The 15040-nt window shown below is 40.8% G+C and overlaps 1 protein-coding gene across 2 annotated transcripts in view; it reads left to right on the top strand.

Moving 5' to 3' along the window:
* Nucleotides 1–8492: 8492 nt before the first annotated feature.
* Nucleotides 8493–15040, top strand: part of LOC147899148 (phytyl ester synthase 1, chloroplastic-like) — a 72335-nt gene continuing 65787 nt past the window's right edge. For both annotated transcript variants that reach the window (XM_087377900.1, XM_087377899.1), the window contains exons 1-2: nt 8493–9814; nt 10026–10077. In XM_087377900.1, the coding sequence (XP_087234026.1) occupies nt 9304–9814; nt 10026–10077 (563 nt within the window). In that variant the 5' untranslated portion in view covers nt 8493–9303. The remainder of the gene's footprint in view (nt 9815–10025; nt 10078–15040) is intronic.

Here is a 15040-nt window from a genome sequence, read left to right as displayed (position 1 = left end):
GTAGAATTTCTAAGAGTTTTACACATTGAATAATTCCATGGAGCTTAGGATTGTGAAAATGATCCAAACTAGCAAGTTAATAGAGAGATCTAGTATGACAAAAAAGGGAAGGGTACACCATGGGGAGAGAAAATATCATACTCCAAGGTTTCGGTCATGGGTGTGGAGATGCCTATGGTTTTTTGCCTTGATCTGGTTTAGGCCGATAACGATACCAAAACGAGGACACCAAGCAAAGTAAATAAGAAGAAGAAAAGAAGGATATGTAAAACAACATCTTAAAATAGACGGTGTTCAAGAATAATTTAAAAATGATAAACTAGGAAATTACGAGCAATTTTTGTCCAAAGCTAAGGGTGATTTTCCACTAACAGTTTCATTTCATCACCATCTCTTCTTCCAAGGGATGAAAAATCATAGAATCATATGCTGCAATTGGTCATATTTAAAGCTTTAAGACTTCCATGCAAACAAGTATGAGTAAAGTAGCAATGAAGATGAGCTAATGAAAACCTACTACTGCTAGATGAATGCATGTATTTCTCATGAGATTTTATTAGTTCTTATTGTGATACCTTTCATTTTTTAAAAGAAAAATCATCGAATAATATAGTTGAAAAATGAGCTTATTTGTTTCCATGTATGTGACTAAAGTACTGGGCTTGATGCCTCGATCAAAGTATGCGTTAATGACATGAGAGGTATTCACAATGAGATATGATGTGATGGGACTATCATGACACAAAGGTGTGCATGATGAGTTGTTTTTTACACATCTTGTGATGGGATTGGAAGATAGCATATTTATTACTTGTTGCATCTCAGAACCTTTGCTCAAAAGAGGGATTTTTTGGGTATTTTTGGAGCAAAGTAATGGAAACTGGGTTGCATATTTGTGCATCAATGTGAAGGGGGTCATGGTTTACTTGGTGCGCCAATGTAAATAGGTTTAGTAGGTGTAAGTGGCTGATGTCAGTGGAGGGAATATCACCTACATCATCAGTGATGTATGAGTGCAAGAAGATAAGCCTACCTTAGCCTACAAAACGAGGCTCTTGTACTTACTATCACATCAATCAATCTTTGTTAGTCTTCTTCCTAAGTCTTGATCTTCATCATGTAATTCCAATGACTTCAATCCTTTTGTATTTCCTTGCTCATATTTTCCCCACTTCCTAGTGCACATTACTCATGAGAGGGAGCTACAAACTTCAGTAAGTGTAGCTACCATCACTAAGCCTTGATTCGTCCTTAGACTATCCATGGTAGACAAAGTAGACCTACTTTCTATTGCTAATGTTGATTGGTTTCGTCCCATTTTCATATTTGATCCACCATCCTATTGTTTCTATTCATTGGTGCCATTTTCAATGTCCACATCACGCTACCACCATTCTCTTTTGCAGACTTGCCCTGCTATAGCCTTGCATTGCCATTCTAGAAGAAAACTACCCGTAGGTCTGTTCACAAAATGAATCTAGATTTGTCCTCGCCATCTTTGGAGGAGAACTATCTCGCTTGGACATTTGCTGTTAATTTCTTCTCTCACCTCTAAATTTGTGATCGTTTTCTTCTCTGTTTGAATTGCCTACTCATGTCTAAAGTTTTTTGCTCGTCACTCTATATGGAGCATTATCTGAATTTAGGACTATTGCTACGGCATGGTAGTATGCCATAGATATCAAGCCATTGCTTATACACTATCTACTTGGTTGACTTTGTTCTTGCTTGTTATTTTGTGTGTTGGGCTGCTCAAGATTTGAGTATCTGTAAATTTGTTTCTAAGTTGTGATTAATTCCTCTCAAATTGGTTGACTAGTTGCATACTAAGCAATAGTTTTATCTACTCTTCTCTTCCCATCACTACAACGACGAGTTTAAAAACCAGTAAAGAGTCAAAGTTATGGAAGCAAGAGAATGAAAGAGTGATTGCCCTTGTTGGAGTTATCTTATTTGACTCTTTGATTCATCATATTGTCTTAAAGTCTAATCTAAGAAGATTAGATGTAGGTATTGCAAGTAGCTCGGGCACAAGGAAGCAAATTGATTCAAAAAGGAGTTGTATAGTATAAGCATCATGCCAACCTCATCAAAGATGATGATCAAAGCATTATTGAAACAAGCAAGAGATCCATGCCGTGACCACCTAGGTCCAAAATTTCTTGTTTCATGACAAGGTCACCAAAGATTGGGCATTCTAGCCTCTTTCTGTATATATTGTGGATTCCCTTATTTTGTGATGGTGTTAGAGTGATCGCTCCTTTTTAGACTTTTTTCATTGGTTTTTTGAAGTAAGTTCTCATAACATGCTGCTTCTTGTTTTGGCATAAGATATATTTTTTTCATCTCGCATGTGACATTTGATTGTGTCAAATAATAATGGTTCACAACTTGTCATGTAGCTCACATTGGAGTTTTTGGCTTGGCACATTGAGGGTAAATGAATTTATTTGGTCAATTCGGTCGATAGGTTCCATGGCTCTATGATAGAACACTTCGTGTGTTGATACTTGCATGCTCCTTGCATGTTATGTAGCATTTGCAATGCACACTTCATGTGATAGAGTGAGTGTAGACTTCGTGTGTTGATACTGGCATGTTATATAGCATTTGCAATTCACACGATCCTATGCCCTTAGTAGTCCCCCTAGAATGATTGTATTTATGTGTAATGAAATAAGCCTTGGATCTATGAAAGGCTCTAGAGTTTTTGAATACCTAGTCAGGCGGTAGGCAGTGCGACTAGAATGTTGGCCTAGCCACCTTGGTTGCAGTATGTGTTTAAAGGACTATCATGACATGGGAGGTGTGCATGATGAGTTGGCTTTGACACATCCTACAATGGGATTGGAAGGTAGCATCTTTATTGCTTATTTGGTCTCACAACCTTTGCTCTGAAGGGGTTTTGTTGGGTATTTAGAGCTAAGTAGTGTGAATAGGGTTCTAAATTTGGATGTCAAAGTGAAAGTGGTTTTGGTTTTTGGAGCGAACAAGTTGGTAGTGTAAGTGGTTTAGTCTCTCTCACATCATCTATGATGTCAATGGAGAGAATCTCATTAACATTATCAGTGAGTATGAGTGTGGGAAGATAAGGCTACCTCAACCTATGAAATGAGTCTCTTATACTCGCTATCATACCAATCGATCTTCATCAATCTTATGCCTTAGACTTGACCTTCATCAAATAGATTCCTTTGATCTCAATAGTGTCCATATGAAAAGGTTTGTGTATTCTTATTGGCTCTTCCCTGGACATGTTCAGTGATTTTCCCAAATTGAAAATTTATTTTGTGCTTTATTAGAAAGCCATAGATTTGATGGGAATAAATACCATGAGGGGCATAGCATCAAATTCCCATATTAAGCACTAGATATATTTCATGTATTATCATACTCGATGTGGAATCACTTACGGTTAATGGTGTTAGAAGTAGGCTCCATGATTTTAGATTTAACAGAGCCACGATTCCTTTTATGTGGAAAAGCTTGCATTTTTACAAAAAAATAGATGCATGTAAAGAAGGCTAAGGTATGGAAAGATTCTAACATGTGTTTGTATAAAATGCATTTAGTATACATGAAGAATAAATAGTTCAATTACTTAATTAGTGTTAGATAGGGGCTCCATGATTTCATGTTTGCAATAGGGCTAGGAGGCTTCTATGTGGAAAAGATAGCATTAAATAACAAAGGATGCATGTGAAGAAGACTACGGAACATGAAAATAGCAAATCAACCATATGTGATACATATGAGATTGTGTTAACCAACTATAAGTCCTTATGTCCGTATGGGAGGAATTGCTATGCCCACTAAAATGTGAGCATGAATATACGGAGGAACATATACAAATGAACAACTCATTAAGATGAGGAGTGTCAACGATTACTGACAAGGGGGCAAGGAAGAAGGGGGATGAAGCAAGCTAAGGAGAGGGAAGAGTAATTGATTAAAAGTTGCTAAAAGAAAATAACTTAGTCAAAGATATTAAACCCTTGAAAGGAATTCGATAATAAAAGTGGTGTGCCCATTCACAAACAAGGTCACGCCACAAATCACAACAAGATGTTATAGATGGGTGTACCCAAATTCTAAATTTTATTCAAAATGAATGTACAAAAGCACTACCTTTTCATATGACACCCTTATTATATGCAAGCTATTCATTCTTTGTTTGTAAATTATTTTATGCAAATAGGATAGGACACCCTTATTTTTTGCAAATATACTATTTAATAGGACACCCTTATTTTATGCAAGTTATATAGTATTTGGTTGTACATAAGGTCAATGCACAAATCACAATAGGATGTTAACAATTGTGTACCATGTGTTCAATTTTCTAGGGACTTTTCATTATAAATCTTACAAAGAAAGGAATGATTCTTGATTGAGATAGTAAACGACCAATCCCTCTCTTTCACCGTGATAACTATTTTATTCATGTGTTCGTTCACGATGGCTAATCCACAATGATGTGAATATTTTAGTCCTTTGTGTGCTCAAGAGAGATGTGCTTTCACACATGCAAGCTTACGTGCATCTCTTTCATTGAGGCCTTTGGCTTCATCATGGCCTTAGTCCTATGTAATGTGTGCTAGTGTCTTATCATCCCCCTCATGAATAAGTAACTTTAGAGAATCCTTCACTTTTTTAAAAAAAGGAAAAAAAGCATGACCCCCTTTTTTTATCATGTGCACTCACACTCCCTACCCATTTATCGATCCAGTTATCACCTGTTTATGCACCCCTTATGTCTACTATTGTTGTTTATGAGATTAAGAATCATAAAATTTGGATATAAGTGGGAATGGATAATGCATGATTACAAAGAACCAACATGATCATAGGGGCTTGAGAAGTGTATGCATGGAATAGGAAACAAGTATCAAAATACATGAAATAGGAAACAGGTCTCAAGATTTTTATATTACCAGGAGGAGTTCATGCATGTTATAGAAAAGAGTGTAGAAATGCATAGTAAGCTTCCCTAAAAAAGTATTTTGTGGACTAGTTGAATTGTAAAGCTTGTTTCTCTAGTTATTTTCATGAAAAAGTATTATGTGGACTAGTCAAATTGTAAAGTTTGTTTCTCTAATGTTATTACATATATTTATCATGTCGATGACAATTGTTTCATCGATGAACCTAATTGAAGAATGAGTTCTTTTTATGTTTAGTATGTGTGATTCACATGTAAGCTCCCTATAGATACTCGGCTAGCTTGGTCAAATAAGCCTTACCAATTAGGCAATATCGTGTTTCAAACTTTCATACCACTTGCTACTACTTCTTTGCCAATTTTATTTTTTAAAACTTGCCATTTTCTAGGTAACTTGTCATTATTGGCATAAATGCCACTTCATGCCTTTGACATTTTCTAGATTTGTAATACATCCATAAAGTTGGGTATGGTATACTAAAAGTTTATCCTAAGAGGCTCCACTCCATTGATTCCATAAGGTTCTTTTGGGGATGCACCATAATTGATTAGACTTGCTATTAGAATATGTCTCCTAGTAGTATAGAGGGTGTTTACCTTTCTTTATGAAGAGGAAATTTATAGCCAAATGAACTTTTTAAAAGGAGCACCTTTCTTGGGCTTATTGATGCCACCACTTACAAGGATACCCTTTTGCTAGAATAACAATTGTATATTAGGAAGGTGAGGTTAAGATGTCTTTTATGATTTCATTAGAGTTACTCCTTGTTTGCGTAAAAACAAACTCAAAATTAGTCTCATAGTAGATAGTCTTGGGCTAATATTTGCCTTTAACAAGGAGGAAAATGTTCCACATTATTTGGTCCTATTGATGAAGAAATATTGCTCTCATCCTTGTATTCATTTCATTTCTCCAATTTGTGGTCTTGTTTGTGGGTCTTTATGTATAGTTAATATCTAATATTGAAAAAGGAATTTAAAGAAAAAGGGGAGCAAAACAATATCTTTTTATTTCAGTCAAGGGTTATGGCATTGGTCCCACCTTTATCTATGGGATCTCTCTTTTACCTAGTGCCCAAAGTAACCCTATCCCTAACCGCTACTTAGCATGGCAAAAATTTGATACTTATGAAAGATATTGCCAACAAGCATTAGAAGATGCCCTCCTTGGCAACATATGGAAACTGGATAGAGTCAATAGCAAGGTTACTATGGACACATTTTGAATTTTTGAGGGAGTGGGACTTTGCCAAAAGTAACCTTGCCCCTAATCACTATTTAGCATGGCAAAAATTCGATACTTATGGAAGATATTTCCATAGAGACTGTTGGACATGGTTGTTAATAGATTTTAGCTACCTAAAAAAGGCAAACGTCTTTTTTTTAAGAGGAAATCTTGCTTGGATACACTTGTTAAGGCATTCGTCCTAGGGCTGAAAGTCTAACAACCAGAGGCTAAGTTAGCATTGCAAAAGTAGGTCCCCATGAAGGTTGTTGTGATTCCAGATTGGATGAATGAGGGCATGACAAGACTATGCAGGTTATTTTGGCAAACTATAGAGAATATCGATGTCTATCGGCCAATCACAATGCTTAGGCATTGGAATGTTGGGCTAGAATCCTCCATCATTGTCAAGTTAGGTTAGTGTTGAATCGCCAGAGATTTTTGATGATCAAGTCTTTACTCTTGCATGGGGCCTTCAAACTCCAGTGTTGTTAGCACTAAGAATGCCCTTTTGGCATGCGTGGGGAAGCCCTCTCATACTCACTAAAAAGCAAAGAAAAGGAAACACCTCATAATTAAAGAATTGATAGTTTTGTACTAATTGAAGAAAATTCAAGGGATTGAACATCCGGAGTTCCTTAAATACTTAAACTTATGGTTCGAGCTAGCTCTTAGGAGTAAGGGAAAAATTCAACAAATTATATTTTCTTCACTTTCATGATCCCAAGGTGTTTGTCTATTCAAATGCTACACATGATACTTATTTATCTGTAACAATGGGTACGGATGTTCAAATTTGAAAATTAATAACATCTTACACGATTGCCACTATTGCATTGAGAAACCAAATTTTCAATAAATAAATAAATCACAAGTACTACATTCATGACTTTATGGCAACCATTACAATCTTTTCGATTATGTGTATCTTTAAAATTCGTGGCCCAAAAAGTAGTCATCCTTATGCAATATGTAGGTACTCAAACGCAATGAAAGGTATGCAAGTGGCAAACTTATGTACGATTGCAATCTCAGAGGACTAGCAAATAAGACCATAATGTGCGGATCATAGAAGTTGCAACAATGGTTGACTCAAGTAAGACGTACTGTTATTGTAGATCATAGGAGGTAGGAGTGATAGCCTCTTTATAGAAGGGGATATGCAAAGCATGGAGAGAATCACGATTTAAATAATGAATATGGAAATCTTGAGAGGCACAAAAAGTTCCCCCAAAAAAAAAGGGAGTTAGCATTTACATTACAATATGATCCCATCCCAAATAGTAATTGATTAACTTTGAGTTTTTCCAAACTAGGGAAATTTTCACACCGGTGAATCGGTGGCCGGGATGGCAACCAATCGAAATTGGCGTTGTCTTGAAAAGGTCTTCACACCATTGCCCGCCATCTTCAAAAAATCATGTTGGCATCCTAGTCACACTCAAGAGTGCAAAAATTTTCGAGTGGCATAGATGCAGTGCCCAAGTGCATGTCCGCGAGAAAGAAGCCAATCAATCATTCCGCCCAGGATTTAAGGCTGGGCCCACCACCTCAAGTTTGTCGACTTTACATTTCCCTTTTTAGTGCAAGTCATATGCAACATTTATGATGTAAACAAATCTTATCCGCCCTGATGTGAACAACAACGCGGACGGATGTAGTGCCCAAGTGCATGTCCGCAAGAAAGAAGCCAATCAATCGTTTCGCCCAGGACTTGAAGTTGGGCCCGCCACGTCAAGTTTGTTGACTTTACATTTCCCTTTTTGGTGCAAGTCATATGCGACATTTATGATGTAAACAAATCTTATCCGCCCTGATGTGAACAACAATGCGGATGGATGAGTCATTTGTCTTCAAAGTAGGGCAGATGTGGACGTTGGTGGCTTTACCCCTCCACAGAAAAGTTGGGGGGAGCGCAAGCCACAAACCACAAAAGAAAGTGGAGATGTTTTAGCACCTCAAACTAAAAGCACATGCTTGCATGTAAAGTATGTCACTATGAGAACCCTACACTTTTTCATGCAATTAAGAAATCAAGAAACAATGTCACTCTTTGATGAGATCTGAGTGCCCCTACTTGCTTGGGCAAGGGAAGTCTCTTTTCTTGAAGGTTTCTTGTTGCACTCAAGAATCAATTATATGGTTGTGTTGCACAAGCATCAGCATCAGCATCAGCATAATAATAATGGCAAAGGCCGTAATTGACTCGTGTTTCAACAACACTTGTGCAGCGTGATGCACATTGCATATACTCTGCAATCAATATATACATAGACATTGGAATTTGGGCAGGCTCCTTCCTCTTACCAACTTCCAAGACTTCTGTTCACTAGAATTCAGACAATCTCAGGTGCCCAATTGGCCATTCCATCAGAATTTGAATTGCCAGACAAGAAAGCCCAGTCGGTGCCAAGCTTCTCAACCCACACCAAGCTGCCCAACACCATGTGCCCCGTGAGAGAGGCAGCCCACTACCCTCTGAAATCTGTTTCTTACTGAGGTTTGTTTCTGGACGGTTGGATGCAGGCGTGGAGGATCTGTAGCCATTCCATCAGAATTTCAATTTGCAGCCCCAGAGGCCATTTCATGAGAATTTCAAATTGCAGCCCAAGCTTAATCAACCCACAAAAAACTGTTCACAATGCCTGGTGATATCAGGCAGCAAGTACCTGAGGTTTTTTTCCTGGAGGGTTGGATGCAGGATTAGAGGGTGGGTAGCACAGAAATCCACGCTTCTCAACCCACAACAACAAACTGCTCGGTAAGAGAGGCAGCCTACTAGTACTTCCTCTGAAATCCTCTTCTTACCGAGGTTATTTTCTGGAGGGATTGGATGCAGGAGTGGAGGGTGGGTGGCAATTGTTTTCCAGGTGCCTGCAACGTGCAAGCTAATGCAAGTTACAACAGAGAGGATAGATGCTCTGATGATGAGCAAGATAGAAGCACTTCGGGAGAGGATGATTGAACAGGGAATGGAAGGTGGAAGAAGATGGAGATGTGAGGAGATGATTTGAGGAAGATCCCAAAAGGCAATCTTGAAAGGTTGAAAAGATCCTTACGTAACTTCTCTTCTTCCTCCCTCCCTCACACATTCTGCAGCTTTTCTGCTCTCTGCTATCTCCTTCTCCCCTTTTCCATGGCGTCTCTCATTGCCTCCTCCCCCATTGCCTCCTCTCCCGAGCGTTGTTTGCTTGGGCGCATCGAATGGGGAAGAAAACATGGCCGAAAAGACGATCTTGCCTTCCACAAAGAAGCCTTTGGCGCTCCATTGTCTCTAGCTCTCACCAATTGCCATCGCCCCCGCCCCAAACCTCTCACATCAGCTGTGTTTGTTACTGAAGGTCAAGATGTCGCCAGAGAACCCGACGCAGAATCACCCATTGCAAAGGATGGTAATGGAGCTGCGCGCACACCCCTTGGAACTCCAGACGGAAACGGGGCTGTCCGACGCTCTTCTACACAGAAGAAATCCTCTGTCGCCCCGCGTTACGGGATGCACGAACTCTCAGTGGAGGCTCGAAGTGTTCAGGATTACATGGCGAGAGCGCCAGAATATATAAAGCCCGATGGAGGTCCTCCACGCTGGTTTTGTCCAGTGGAATGTGGCCGGCCTACTGAGGGCGCACCGTTGCTGTTATTTCTCCCAGGTTCGTGATTCGCAAGTAAAGAGAAAGCTAATCATATCGATCAACCGAGCATGGATACATCGCGTCTGTCACGTTCGGACTTATACGGGAAATTCTCTGCTCAACGTGCAGCGAGCTACGTAATGAGTGCTACAGCTTCAGCGTCACAAAAGCTAAGCGCAAAACGTAAATTTCAGTGCTTCGATTGACGGCTCTCATTTCTTGCACGCAGGATTGGACGGCACAGGTCTTGGATTGATTCGGCATTACGAAAGTCTTGGACGGTGAGTTCTGGCAGTCTTTCGCTCTGCGACTACGTACATACGTTCCTAGCTAAGTTTTTCTCGCTTTTCACGGGAAGCAGCTTCAGTAAAGCTAAATTTGCTCAAAAATTATATGGGGATCTTCATATTCTTCTACCTTGAGGTCGTTTATTATTTTCAGTTTGCTGTCTATCTTCTTCAAGCTCATTTTCATAATGCTTATTCTCTCCATCAGAGTCTCCATACTTGTCGCCTCATCAAAAACCTTCAATGGCATTCCCATCTTCATTCTTTTCTACAAACACAACCATCTTCACTTATGAGTCTTCTCTTGTCTAGATGATACAACCTGTGAGCTTTTGATTAAATGCGCATTTGTTGCTTTTTTATCTAGCTTCCTTTTCTCTCTCTTTCAATGATGTATGCTGTTGTACCACAGCTGGTGCTCTAAAATTGTTTTTAATGTTCCTCTCCTCCAAGGCCATTGCAGTTCGGGTGCCATTCTTTCTTTCATCTGTTCCATTCAAATTGTGGAGTGCAAGGAGTTATGGACTACGGTATTCCTGATATTTTCTGCAAAAGTATTGATATCCTTAAGCATATTCTCTCCCCCTATCTTTCCCTAAGTGTTTGACCTTTCCGTAAGTGTTTGACCTCCCTGGAGATAGATTATCCTCCAAGCTCTTGAACACGTTGAATTTGAAAAGCTTTTCAAGGAGAGAACCCACAGCACAATGGAAAAGTTGTCCATAAGTATGAGAAAACACACTGCTCCGTTCAAGCTTGATGTATTCATGGAATGAGTCGATAAGCCCCCAAGTGCTCTGGCTCTCCTGAACTGCTCACTTGAGGAATGCTTTCCATGCATCTTCTCGTGTTTCAGAGAGGTGACCTTCTCGTGTGATTTTCAGATGTTTTCAACAATTCAAAGATTTGTAATTGATGGCCCTGAACCTCTTGTGTTACGTCTCACTAAAGGCATTCTGACAAGCTGTAGATGCATGATGATCATCATATGAACTTGTCAGGAACTCCATGCCTTCTACCTTAGCCATTGCCTTGTTCATCTCATCGTTCACAATGCAGCATTATCATCAAGCTTCAATTTTGTCTCTCTTATTTCAAATGGCATTTATACATTCAGATGCATCTTAAATTTGACACATATAGCAAAGGATATACATTATGGTGATCTTCATCTAGGTTATGCCAACTAAAACGACCTCATACACTTAATTGTCTGCTGCCTCTAATGTGCGCATTCAACTTTGCTAACCCATCTTTCCTTCTGCTTGCTATGTGAGGAAGATGAAATACTTTGTGACAATGAAGTAAGCATTTTTCCTTATCTCATGGATGAAGATCGTACCTCATTGCAATGATCTTTGTCTGTGTCTGTTGTGGGGTTGAACAAATTTTTTAATGCCTTTACTTGACGTGCTGATGCACTTATTCCTGTAGGCAGACATCTCAGGACCGTTGTTCAGATTTGCAGAAGTTGATGAACCGGCCTGAATTCCTGCTGAGCAAATGTTGAATCTCTTGCTTGATTTGTTCGTCTTTCTCTACATTCATTGCAAGATGTAAAATGTTTTCAATTCTGGTTCAAGGAATAGGAGAGGATGTTGAGTGCTTCTCAGTCCTCTCCACGGTAACCCTTCGAGAAGACTCTCAGCCTTTAATAACAGTTGTGACAGCAATCTTTTAGTTTTTCAATCAATGAACAAATATGCCATGGCCGGGGCAGTTGCACCTAGTGAAGCTCTTTGCACCTTCTCACTTGCATGCCAGCACATGAGATACAATTTGGTACAGGTCAGGCACGCTTTTGCTTAGAGATATAGACGGATGGGACACCTGCCAATGCCAGCTAAGAAGAGGTTCTTACTTGGTGGACTTGCACCAAAAGCACCCCGACACCCTCTATTATGATGGCCATGATGCAGGGATTGGTAGGCCAGAGAAGTGCAGGACTACATTGCCAAGGCAGCCAGGGAGGAATGTGATCTTACCCTTCAGAAGGCCAAGGAAGATCGAAATTGGGTAGACAAAGGACTAGAACAAGAGGCTCAGGAAATGAAGGAAGAACAAGATCGGATACTACTATCTTTGGTGAAGACCAAAGCGTCAGAAATGGCAGAAGTAGTTGAATAGTCAGTTAAGTCCTTGTTTCTTGGGAGGCTCAACTTGTAGAGGTATGACAACAAAACTGACCTGTTAGTTCTTGTTAGAAATCAAGCTCCACTCTCATGTAACTACATGAGTACCACTGGATAGCTCGTACCTCTCATCATCAGGCCACACTCGGCCTCATCCAGTGTCTAAACTGTGACCTACCGGGCATCCATGCTACTCAATGCCTTCTCCTTATCAAGGGGGGCTTACAAAGTAGACTGTTAGCTGGGGGGTATGGCCTTTCTATGGACGTCACATGGCCAATGCCCTTGGGACTTCATAGCATAAGATGCATTATTGGCACAAGTCATAGTGCCCCCCCTTCGGTGCATCATGCAATGAAAGAAACAACTTCTTGCAAGAAGTAGTGTGCTTAGAAGCACCACTGTCAGACTACCAATTGCTGAATGCATAAAAAACTGCCATGCATGAATCATGAGTGGAAGGATGGTAATAGCCGGTGACCAAAAAGGCCCAAGTATGATGGGCAATCATTCTTCTCATGAGAGGATCAAGTATCCATAACTGCAGGGCTAGACGACTTCTTCCTCTGTGATTCTATGCGCTTTCTGCATTCGGAAATATGATGACCTGGTCCCTTGCAATAGTTCCATCTCTGAGTCTGTGGTGATGTCCTTCGGTTTCATAGGAGCACGGACCACATCTAACATAAAACGTGTTGAGAAGTGGATGATCATAGCATCCATACTTAATGATTTTATGTGGGAGGTACATTTGAGAGGTTCTAGTCAGATGCTAGGCTTGAGACACATGTGAGTGATATGTGGCAACGTATGGTAATCATCTCCTTGCATGTGAGACACTTGGAGGTAGAGTGCTTAGTGAAGGACAAGTGGACATCTCCATTTGCGTATTTAAGGTCTTGTACATGAGTGTAACATGTACGTGACTTGTATTCTCTTTGTGAACAAAAGAAACTTGGTGTTGCTTTGTGACATATTGCCTCCATCTCTCTCTCCGTGCTTCGTGCTATGCTCTGAGTATCCTTTGTGACTTTACAGCTTCTCAATTTCCAGTTTCTTAACATGTTATTAGAGCCCCTTTCGCTGGGCTGAGGATATGCTCTATGTGAGATCTAAGATCTGAGAGAGAGAGAGAGATAGAGAGAGAGTTTATTAAAGTCTTCAGAAGACCGATCAGTCTATGAGACTATGAAAAACCTGGTACAAAACGAGCCGTGAGGGTGGAGCTACTAAACGAGCATCCACGCCAATGCAGGATGCAAAAATGCAAAACGATAGTACTAAGTACAACATAGTCATGCCAGTGGTCGACTACATATCAATCTCATCATCATCATCATCATCATTAGGACATCAAGGTGGATGGGGCAATGGAGGCATGAAATTGGCGATAGAGTGCTGTCGGCTGCTCATGGGTGCAGCCTTGTGACGTCTCCTGGTCATAGCTTTGCACCTAACAAGGGCCACAGTAGCCCCTGTCAGCTGGGCTCCGCCCGACTCTGAACAGAGAGGGGATATCCCCAAGTGTAATCTGCACTTCAACCCTCTGTCTGAGCTGTCGTGTCACTGGCTCTGGGTCACGATCATGTTGAGGCCTCGTCTCGTGGGGGTCCATGTCATTTGGCAGGAAGAACTCAGTGATAGAGCTCTGAGAGGGATCTACTAAGGAAGAAGTTTGCTCCTATCTCCGTGATCGAAGTATCCTCTCGCGGTGCGTGACTACCTCGTGAATGAAGCCTGCCAAGCATCTCTGGTCTGGATAGGAGAGGAATTGGGACAAAACCCCAAAGCTATCTTTGAAGAGGTAGTAGAAACGCCCTCGGATCTCATAGTAAACAGGGCACCTGAAGATGAAGTGCTCCTCCGTCTCAACCTCCTGCATGTCACATAATGTGCATATGTGCCTCTCCTTGGGTAGGCCCTCTGCTCTGCCGCTCTTGATACGAAGTCTATGTGAAGAGACTCGAAACTGCCCAATAGAGATCCTCAGTGAGTGGGGTAAGTGGATCTGCGTGTATCCTAGTGGGTTAATGAAACCCTCCTCTGTGATATGCAAGCAATGATCTCTGTAGAAGCTGAGCTTCATTGGGAATTCGCTCGGTCCCAACCAGGTCCGGAATGTGTGTAGTTGTAAGAGATCCTCATGGATTACCTGGTTGACCTTGTGTGATAGGAGGGGAGAAAACGGAGCGTCCATACTGTATTGGAAGGGAGGGAGTCTATCCATGTGGAGCCCTAGTCGCTCAAACCATCTCTCTGTGTGTGCATACCAACATCTCTGGTCCCCTCCTGCCGAGAGTGCCGTAGAGGAGGACAATGCTAGCCAAGGTAGTCTGGTGCGCCCAAAAGTGTAATCCCCGTACTTAGAGAGAGAGAGAGAGAGAGAGAGAAGAAGAAGAAGAAGAATATATTATCGTCCTCTGAAGACCAAAACCGACCTATGGGACCTGAGCAATACAATATCACAAGTACATGAAAGCTCCTCCCGAAGATGGGAGGGTGGAAAGAGAAACCACCTTCTAGGATTCAGGTGGATTCCTATGCTTGAAGAACTTATACACAAATGTTCCTAAAGCTGAAGGTGACCCTTTATGCAGCAAATCAGCCAGTTTGTTATGTCCCTCAAGGAGGTGATTGAACTCTTCCCTAATGTGTGCATAGTGAGGGCATATCATTACCATGTGTTCTTCTGTTTCAACCATACCTTGATCACATAGTTGGCATATTCTACTCTCCCTTGGCATCTTTTTCCATCCCCCTGTTTCTATTTGCAGCTGATGTGATCGGGTGCGAAGTGAGGCTAAAGCCCTCCGTTTATGCACTGC

The sequence above is a fragment of the Dipteris shenzhenensis genome, chromosome 8, assembly GCF_047967505.1.
Source record: "Dipteris shenzhenensis isolate YYH24624 ecotype China chromosome 8, Dip_SZ_1.0, whole genome shotgun sequence".
NCBI classification, from domain to species: domain Eukaryota; kingdom Viridiplantae; phylum Streptophyta; class Polypodiopsida; order Gleicheniales; family Dipteridaceae; genus Dipteris; species Dipteris shenzhenensis.
Note: the sequence above shows the minus strand (reverse complement) of the source record. Positions and strands in the feature narration are given on the sequence as shown.